The following is a 9,840-nucleotide window of genomic DNA, read 5'->3' as shown; positions in this document are numbered from 1 at the left end:
TAGCAGCAGTAGAATTAATTAACGCTTGCAAAATAAACTGATACAAGCCTACAGAAGTTCAAATAATGCATTCCTACTTTCTACGGTACTAGATGATCGTGGGTCTAAATCAAATTTAGTGCATCGCGACGGAAACTGCCACCAAAAGCAGAACTGCATAAAATGCTACGATGCTCTTTACCATCACAAGAGAGCGCTGCTAACCGCAGATAGCCTCGCTCTGTAGAGAAGCTCGTGGGCTACTGTTGGGGTTTCTTTTCCGCCAAACAGGAAAAAATGCTTTGGTGATCAAAGTATAACTGAGCGCTCGTTTTACACGATTCAGTCATTTGCTGTTGTGATTTTCATGACAATTTAGTGCTGAATTCCACAACCTGTCTTGAGTATTGTGTAATTTCACCTAAAATAATATTAAACGAAGAACCACATAGGTAAGTTGTTATTCATCTTATTTCCGCAGTTATTTAAAAGTTACTTATTTAATGTAGGCTTATATTTGATTGTCATTTCCATGGCTATGTAATTAACACGGCTATGGTCTTATTCATTTTAAACATACCACTCAATTTATAAAACTGTGATTGAGTTCAAAATAATCCAAATACTGGATTATTTTGTTTTAACTTGTTGATTCTTGGAAACCATGAAATAGTAAAAGATCAATTCACACCGTGCGTCTGCAGTCAAAAAGCCCTGCGTACAAAACACGGAATGTGACCAACCAGTTTCTTGTTAAATTTCACCATCGCGCGGTATCACCTCCTAGAATATTAGCTGTTTTAGTAATCGTGTGTCCCCTTGCCGAGCTGTCTATCCGTGCTACATCACAGGTTCCTTCAGACGGAAAAATAATTGGCCGTTTTCCTTATGCTTGGGACGGGGAATCCATTGGGATTTGAATCCTCCGCTGTCTTTTCATGAAGCCTAACTCACGGCTGATTATATAGACAGATTGCATTGAGTTAGATACAGCATTAACATTCAATTGCTTTTTCCACGTGTGGGATTTCTTCAGATATACATTCAGTTTCTTTTAATCGAGCCGACACCAATTGCGTTCAGATATAAACCTATATGGCAGATTGTATGCCAAACATTTTTAATTTTAAATGTAATTTGTAAAATGTATCAGCATCTTCATTTCAACATTTTAATAAATTACTCATTCCCCTTTTCCTTAAATGACCTCAACAGTACACATATATATTCACGTGGAGTTATGGATGAGCATACTATCTGCATATAACCCAGTAGGCCTACGTATCTACTGGAAAACGTTGTAGCCGATATAGAGATGGTTAAACATCGGCCAAGGAAGAGCTGAAAATAAAATAATCAAGACACTTTCTTCTGAGGTAAGAAAGCTAAACACCACAGGCGCCATATTTCCACTGTGTGTCTTTCACGCCTTTAGTCGAGCACCTCTCAGTTCGGCTATTATTTGTAAACAAAACCTTTTTCATCTAGTTTATACGAAAAAACAAACATTATTTTTAAAGAAAATACATAAAAGTTAAAACAGTTTAGATTATGTTTGTTAAAAAACAATAGTCCTAATTGTATTTTAAATGTATTCGCCCGTAGCTGTGGACATTTTGCTGGACATTTTAAAAATAGGTATGCCTATAAAAGCAGGGCGTTATTTAAACCTCTATTCAAAGGTATGCTAATATTTTTTTTTTTTCTGTGTTTTATTTTTACATTAGTCCACAACTGATAAACTTAAAGACTGGACAATGAAATGTGTTCTACGGTTAATTAACGAGACACACAGAACTCTTCAACTTCAGCTTTGAACGCACGTGTCAGGGATAAAGACCTCGTAACTGGCTGCTAATGAGAAATCAGTTAGCTGTTAATGCGCTGGAGATCTGCTATTGAAATTAAAGCAGGTCAAAACAAGAGCCGTCTGGTGCCAATACACAACATTTTATAAAGGGGAGTACAGAACCAAACCGCACACCACGATTTCAGAGTGAACGTCATAGAGTCTCCCAAATTTATTATCCCGCGGTGAGTGCTGATGCATCGCCCACTTTCCGCTCCCAGATATTTGCTCGGTTATCAAATGGGGCTGGCTACTCGCCGGCAGGAAGTTTCCAGTCTACAACCATTCTATCAAAACTTCTAATGGTTGCTTTCAAAACATTGCATTCACGCAAGTTGTTGTTACATATTTGCCGTAGTAGAATATTAGACTTTAAAAGTAGCTCAATATGTATACTTTTATATACTTGCGTAAGTTTGCTTTATATGTTTGTTATGAAGTCAATGTGTTCTCGCGAAGTGATTAATTTGCCGGATTTGGAACATTCATTTTGGACCAAACGTTGGCTAAATTTATTTTAAAATGGTTTTGTTCCATAATAAATAGGTGCGTTTAAAGAAATGTTTCGGTGTAATGATATCCTTAAGGCTCCTGATATATTTGGGTTAATTATATATAATTGAATTAATGTCAGTTGAATCGGCCAATGGGCAAGGAAGGCTGAATGATGTGTGCCTGTTTTTCCAAAGCCCCTCCCATGACGCTCACGGCAAATTGGGAGTGTGAATAAGGCGATCATATATAAGAGCCCTGAAACAATTTTGTCACTTGCAGATTATAAGTGAAGTTGCGAAAATCTGGAGGTGTGGCTGCTTTGTAACGGTGGTTAGCAGGGAGACGCAGATACTGTCGACAAGTAGCAACTGAAGGCAGCCGTTGTGTTGCTTTTGGTCGCGTTGCTTTACACCCATCAGGTTAACAGGGTCTTTTTTGCGTTGGTTTTAAGGATGCAGCTAGGAGAGGGAATTTTACCCAGCGCTACAATCAACTTGCCCAAGACTTTTTACCACCTCTCTCCATCAGAAAGCAATCACAGCCCTGGATCAACGGCGTTAGAGTTTCAGGAGGTGGATCGGACGGAATCTGAATCGGCTAACGGGCCCAAAAAGTACTTGAGTGGTGGGGGAAACGCCATGCTAGGAGAAGGAGAGAACGAGACCTTTTCTGGAACTAAAGCCGCTCCCGATGAAAGGAAAAGTTCGCCTGTTGTCGAAGACGACCTGTCCAGTGGCAGTCGGTACAACATAGATGGACTTAGTTCCGATAGATATTTTCTTTCGTCCTCATCTCAGCAGACAAACGATGTGGCGAACCCATGTTCCCTTTTTCCTTACGCAGGCCAAACTGGGACAGTTTATGCTGGGTCCAACGGATCCAGGTATTCAGCATCGCTTCACTATGGATCTGTCCTGCCGCCAACTGGGTTTTCGCCTGCCGTTTGCGGTGGACGCGGCCAGTTCGGCTCAGGGTATCAATTTGGGCAAGGACCGGGGTGTCTCTACCCCTCGTACCCTAGCACGGGGCCAGGCATCGGCTCAATGAATATCCCGGGAACAGGGACTGGGGTGAGAGCTCAAGTCTACCTCTGCAACCGGCCCCTGTGGCTCAAATTTCACCGACATCAGACGGAGATGATTATTACTAAACAGGGCAGGTAAGGCCCACATAATATATTGAGCGAAGTGTGAGTTGTGCGTTTCATAATTTAAATATACCCGGGACGTAAACGTTTTAATTAAATATATCGTGAAAGTATAAAATTGTACTTGTGTTAAGACTGAAGTTTGTGCTGTAGTGTTCCATTGTTACGTTTTATTTTCCATTGTAAACGCGTTAATTTGGTCTGCATTTACCACCAACTTTTATAAAGCGACGGCCGTATTTGTAGTGGGCGCAACTGGCTTCTAATGTCGTATTCAATTTTTAGATCTAACTTCTGAAATTTGGTGATAAATTACAGGCTATAATAAAAATCTATTAACGATTCATGTTCATGACGGCAACTGCATAAATTACGCACGTGTGCATAGTATCACCTTAAATTCAGACATACACGAATCTATTGAATCAAGTTTAAAATGCCCTTCCTTATTTAGATGGATCTCGAAATAAAGTGTTAATCTAATCCCCTTGTAATCAACCTATTGATTTGATTAAATCTCTCATTTCTGTTGGCAGGCGAATGTTCCCGTTCCTTAGTTTCAATATCACAGGTTTGAACCTTACTGCCCATTACAATGTGTTTGTGGAGGTTGTGCTGGCCGATCCAAATCATTGGCGATTTCAAGGAGGGAAATGGGTTACCTGCGGAAAAGCGGATAACAATATGCAAGGTGGGAACATCTGACCAGACGAATCGAAATTATTTGATACAAATGGCACCAAGTTGGAATCCGGATTTTATTTATTATTATTATTTTTTTAAATGTATATTTAAAAAAAAAAACGAATTGTAACGTAATTTAGTGGAACCTACTAAACTAATTTAGAGTTTTTTCTTTTCTATTTTCCTCCACAATTTCTGTAGCTGTGTAGACATTTCAGTAAAGCTTTGAGGATAAAAATGATTAATTGTTCTGTGAACCTGTTTAAATTACTTTAAACCTGTGAAATTATTTTATTATACAAACAATTATAATGATTTCTTTTCTTTAAGGCAACAAAATGTACGTCCACCCAGAATCTCCAAACACAGGTGCTCATTGGATGAGGCAGGAGATTTCCTTCGGCAAACTGAAACTGACCAACAATAAAGGTGCCAATAACAACAGTACCCAGGTGAGAGACTGAAATGTTAAACTGTTTCCATCATGTTTGACAATATGCACAGTTTGCATAGCAATGTGTGGGCCTCAGGAGGCCTTCCTCCAGTTTAGTAAGGGATTCGAATCGTGCAAGTGTTTAATGAGAATGCACATACTGTTTTTAAAGACCATTTGAAGTTTTTATTATAAATTGAATTGGATGGTTCACTGAAATGTGTACTCTAGCTCCTTCAGATGAATTTAATGTTTTTAGGTTTTCATAACACTCAAATAATTTCCTTTAACTTTGCATACCTTTTTTACTTTCTATGGAAATTAACATGGCAAAATAAAAGTTCCTTCACAAAGGGCCGGTTTAAATGGTGTGCCGTGTGGGTACTGCTTGCAGTGGACTGCTGCTAAATGTTTAGTGTGTTTGTGTTGCAACCTGCAGATGATCGTCCTCCAGTCCCTGCACAAATATCAGCCACGGTTGCACATTGTCGAGGTGACTGAGGACGGGGTGGAAGATGTGAGCAGCGAGTCGAAGACGCAGACCTTCACCTTCCCCGAAAACCAGTTCATTGCGGTCACCGCTTACCAGAACACAGACGTAAGCAGCCTGCCCCCCACGTCACGGCCATTTTCCACTGTCCGGTTTTTTCCACTTCCACCTACCCTGAATGTAGCTGCCTAAGCTTCCCCCTCTCTTCACAGATCACGCAGCTGAAAATTGATCATAACCCTTTTGCCAAAGGTTTCCGGGACAACTATGATTCGTAAGTACTTGCCGCTTATCGGTGCCCCCTTGGCCCCCTATCCGAAGACTAAAGCTTCAGGTTCAATCCCCAGTTGCATTGGGTACCTTGAGCAAAGCCCTAAACCACTTAAGTACATATACATTTTTATAAATGGATTTAATGCTAAATAAAATAGTAAGAATCCCTGGATGATGAGGGCATGTAACACGATTAAATGGCCATCGCTTGTGCTTGTCCATGTGGCTGTGTAACAGAGGCCCTGGTCAATTTTCCTCTCGCTCTGTTGTTTCTGCAGAATGTACACGGGCCCGGAGAACGACAGACTGACCCCGTCCCCCACCGACTCCCCTCGCTCGCACCAGATTGTGCCGGGAGCCCGCTATGCCATGCAACCTTTCTTCCAGGACCAGTTTGTCAACAACCTGCCGCAGAACCGCTTCTACAACGGCGAGCGCACCGTGCCCCAGACCAACGGCATCCTGTCCCCGCAGGCGGAAGAGGCCACGGCAGCGGCCACGCAGCGCTGGTTCGTGCAGCAGGGCGCGTCCAACAAGCTGGAGCTGGGCTCCTACGAGACAGAATACTCCAGCAGCCTACTCCCCTACGGCCTCAAGCCCCTGCCCCTGCAGACCTCGCACGCCCTCAGCTATTACCCCGACTCGGCCTTCGCCTCCATGGCAGCTGGGTGGGGATCCAGAGGCACTTATCAGCGGAAGATGACCACGGGCCTGCCCTGGTCCCCCAGGCCCAGTCCCACGGGATTCTCCGAAGACCAGCTCTCCGCCAAGGACAAGATCCGCGAGGACGGGAGCAGCGCCGCCGTCGCCTCATCCCCCTGGATCGAGACGTCGCCCTCCCTGAAATCTTTGGACTCGACCGACTCCGGTGTATATTCTATGGTCTGTAAGAGGAGGCGGGTTTCTCCAGGCAACTCCAGTACAGAGAACTCTCCCACCATTAAATGTGAGGACTTAACTACTGAAGAGTACAGCAAAGAGCCCTCCAAAAGTATGGGTTATTACGCCTTCTACACGAGCCCATAGAGTATTTTATTTTTTTAAATGTTGATGGCATCCCCTTTTTTTTGTATTCCCATTGGAGTGCCACTCCCATTGCCTTCACCCAGCCCTGTCCCAGCTCCACCATACCCCCTCAGTTTCAGCAATGTGCTATCGTGTACCTTCTGAAGGTGCCAAAGCTTTCGATGCTCAGAGCGAGTTGTGCTGATCGTTTCCCTTCAATGTGACCGATGTTATATCTTTTTTTTTCTTTTTTTTTTTGATGCGCATGTCCCTCCCCTTTCACTTTATTTTTACAAATGTGATTTTTATTTATTGAAGGATCTTTTGCTGTACAGTATTTGTGCACTGTAGAATGTGATGTCAACATGGCAGTGTTATAAGAATGAGTAATAAAACCCATGCTTTTCAGAGGTTGTTTTTCTGGTGAATGGCTTTTTTAATTCCTGACCACTCAGGATGAGATTTATTTTGTGGGCTTTTTAAAAATTAAAAAAATAAATAAAATTAATGGCCATGTCACTTTCCTAGGAGTGACACTGAATGGAACGTCCCTCCTTTTTTTGGGTAAAATTTTCACTTAGGCTAAATATCACATTTGGCATGGCTAATAAATATTTAAATGGTGCCCACACCCATCGCACCCTTAGGATACATAAATTATCGCCCACTATATTTTAAAGCGTTTGTATGATTTGAGGAGTGAACGGTTGATAGAAACGCTCTATTGTAGACTACACGGCGAAACCATGCTGTGACGTTCTCCTGGACCACTTAATCGACAGCGGACAAATGTTGCGGTGTGATATCAAGGAAGGGGATATGTTCATGTAGCCTATAGACTTACGAAAGGGACCGTAATTGTGACGTTTCCAGCGCCGACATTTTAACCTATAAAATGACGGGCATTGGCAGTTAGACTTCCTGTTTCTAACAAGGTGGCTGCTTGCCCCGTAAGCGCTCCACAAGGTGACTGAGGCCTTGGCCTACAGTACATTTAATGGCGTAAATGTCCATTGTTAGATTAATTAAATCGAAGTTGAATTTTGCAACGCCCTACTTTGTTTTCCCTCAAAGTTAAATTTATTCCAGATTCTTAGTCTAATAATTTATGGACGGTACTTCTCAGTTAATACAAACTTTGGATGTTTTATTTTTTAAATGGTGTTGCATTTTATAGGCCTAGGCTAATAGATTAATTGGTTCCCGTTGGCCCACCAGCATGCATTTGTTTCTATTTAAAAAAAGAACACGTATTAATGTGATGTATAGTCGAATATACGAATAGGCTATAGCCTACATATTTGCATAAGTCATTTCAGCTTTAAGACCGACTTTCCCACGTGAAATCTTCGCGTGCTTCGCAGTCTTTCTACTTTCTGCGGTTTTAACTCTATTCTGCAGAACCTGAGACTGGCAGCTGAGACTGGCAGATTCTCCTGTTCAAGCAAGGCGATACTTACTTTAATAGATTTGTATTCTATTCACCGCTTTCGCTGGTTTTGTTTCGTTTCCCCGTTAATGAAATCAGTTATCCTGCGGTGATCATTAATAGCCTACCTATGTTTACACGGGCTACATATCATTAAATCATACAACGTAGAGCAAATTGCAAGTTACATTTTTGACTGAAAGATCTGGAAATAGCATACCAGATGCAGACACGATTTACAGTTACCATTACTTACTAGTTGGCAACGAGAAGATACGGTGGGAATGCGTGTGCGTCATTTTCGGTTGCCTTCAATGCAGGTTTTTAAAAAATATTTTATTGTTGAATATCAATGCAACATGTAGTTGTGAAACATTAAAATACTGGGCATGAGCGGCATCATTGTGTTAAATGTGTGAAAATCGCATACCTGCACAAACATTTTGATGTTGGCCATCACCCAATTTATAAAATTGCCTACTTAAGGTGTAAACATGTCTGACATACCTACTCACCACCTCACAGATTTATTTCACCCACATAAGTGGATAGGCTACATTTTTTAAAAAGCACTTTCTTTTTGTTAGTCATCAAGATAAATCTCACCTCTTCAAGCCACAAGTAACACTTAGGCCTACGGTTTCTTCTATATAGCCGCTCTTACAAGAAATCAGACGACTGAAAAATAGTTTTTCCATAATTCGTATTTGTGTTGTCATAAATCAAAACAACGATTTGTCTTCATTAATTTCTACAGGCTATTGTTTCATCAAAATTATTCGGTTCGCTGTTCGATGGATTGAATGAAATTGTGAGAAAAAAATTAAGGGAAATACTACTGATCTTGCCTACGTGCTTTAACATTAACATGTAACTGTCAGTTACAACTGGCCAAGGTTGCTCGGCATGTGCTGCAGTTTACTGTCTAAAAGAGCAAGTGAGGGAATTGGTTGATAGGCTAGCCTATAGAAGATCGATATTTGGTGTTTGTTCTATGTAGGCTAGACTTCGTTCGGGAAACAACTGTTTTTGAAATGCTGCCGAGGAATGCTCAACCTGTAGCATACCGATACTTAGGCTACTTTTTGTTATCATATGTGTTCCCATAGCAAATTATTATGTGCTGCCTTACATTTGGCTCCGTTTGTTACTCGCATTGAAACGTATTAACGTTTTAAACGTGACACAATCCATATATTGGACAATCTTAAGACAGACCATAGCTTGAGTCTGCGTTACCCCTTGTAGCATTTGTGTAGGTCAAGCTCGCGACGCTTACTGCTCGGTGTCGACACATCAAGTCGGAAGGCTCACAAGCTATAGCTACACGGTCAGCGGCCAGTCAGAGCAGGACAAGCATAGACAAGGGGACAAACATTGTAACGTTATTATCAAACGAATTTCTGACACAAATGTGTAATAATCTTTGTATAAAACGATGTTTAGGCTAAAGTCAATCGTGTTTCTACTTTACTTTTACTTGTATTAGTCCAAAACCTTGTTATATGTAAAATGTATAATGATACATTTATAAATGTAGTATTTTTAGCATCTGCAACATAACCTATACTTCAGATCATGTGCACACTCTGGTCAATCTGTCATACCAGCAGCAAGATAACTTGAACATGGACACCGACTCCTATTTCTAAGCTAATAAATCATAAAATACAACAGTATTACATTTGTTCAGATGCATATCACAGGAGACAAAAATGTAAAATATATAAACCTTTATTTGACTAGGAAGTCACATTGAGATTAAAGCCTCGCCAAGACAACCTTGCCAAGACGGGGTCAAATAGCAGCATAGAAATGACAAAATCACCATCACAGGACCATTACAATACAATACTATACATAAGTATGTAGGTATGTAGAAATGTAAATGTATGTAAATGTAAAATAGCTATAGGTTAAAAAAGATTTGCTGAATCTGCTTTGTTGTCATGCCACCCACTGAAAAGTGTATTAAAGTCTGTGGTGGAAAATACACACTAAATAATCTGTCTTTTTTACCAATGCAATGGAGCTATTGTGGTAGCTGCCTGTGATG

At 40.9% G+C, this 9,840-nt stretch overlaps 1 protein-coding gene across 4 annotated transcripts; it reads left to right on the top strand.

The window, feature by feature from the left end:
- Positions 1 to 295: 295 nt before the first annotated feature.
- On the top strand, positions 296 to 6,765 carry LOC133106190 (eomesodermin-like). 4 transcript variants are annotated; one of them, XM_061216016.1, is made up of 7 exons: positions 296 to 431; positions 2,775 to 3,482; positions 4,007 to 4,161; positions 4,485 to 4,606; positions 5,027 to 5,185; positions 5,290 to 5,351; positions 5,629 to 6,765. In XM_061216016.1, exons 2-7 carry the CDS (start codon positions 2,776 to 2,778, stop codon positions 6,374 to 6,376), a joined length of 1,953 nt encoding a protein of 650 aa, XP_061072000.1. In that variant the 5' UTR covers positions 296 to 431; position 2,775; the 3' UTR covers positions 6,377 to 6,765. The 4 variants fall into 4 exon arrangements, with proteins under 4 accessions (XP_061072000.1, XP_061071999.1, XP_061071997.1 ...); XM_061216015.1 differs by lacking the exon at positions 296 to 431 and adding an exon at positions 1,203 to 1,355; XM_061216013.1 differs by lacking the exon at positions 296 to 431 and adding an exon at positions 1,858 to 2,013.
- Positions 6,766 to 9,840: the final 3,075 nt, after the last annotated feature.

The sequence above is a fragment of the Conger conger genome, chromosome 1 (genome assembly GCF_963514075.1).
Source record: "Conger conger chromosome 1, fConCon1.1, whole genome shotgun sequence".
Taxonomy (NCBI): domain Eukaryota; kingdom Metazoa; phylum Chordata; class Actinopteri; order Anguilliformes; family Congridae; genus Conger; species Conger conger.
Note: the sequence above shows the minus strand (reverse complement) of the source record. Positions and strands in the feature narration are given on the sequence as shown.

Coding starts and splice junctions, on each gene's coding strand:
- LOC133106190 (XM_061216016.1), top strand. CDS start 2,776: ATGCAGCTAGGAGAGGGAATTTTACCCAGCGCTACAATCAACTTGCCC. Junction 4,607..5,026: donor CCAATAACAACAGTACCCAG/GTGAGAGACTGA, acceptor TGCAACCTGCAG/ATGATCGTCCTCCAGTCCCT. Junction 5,186..5,289: donor CCGCTTACCAGAACACAGAC/GTAAGCAGCCTG, acceptor CTCTCTTCACAG/ATCACGCAGCTGAAAATTGA.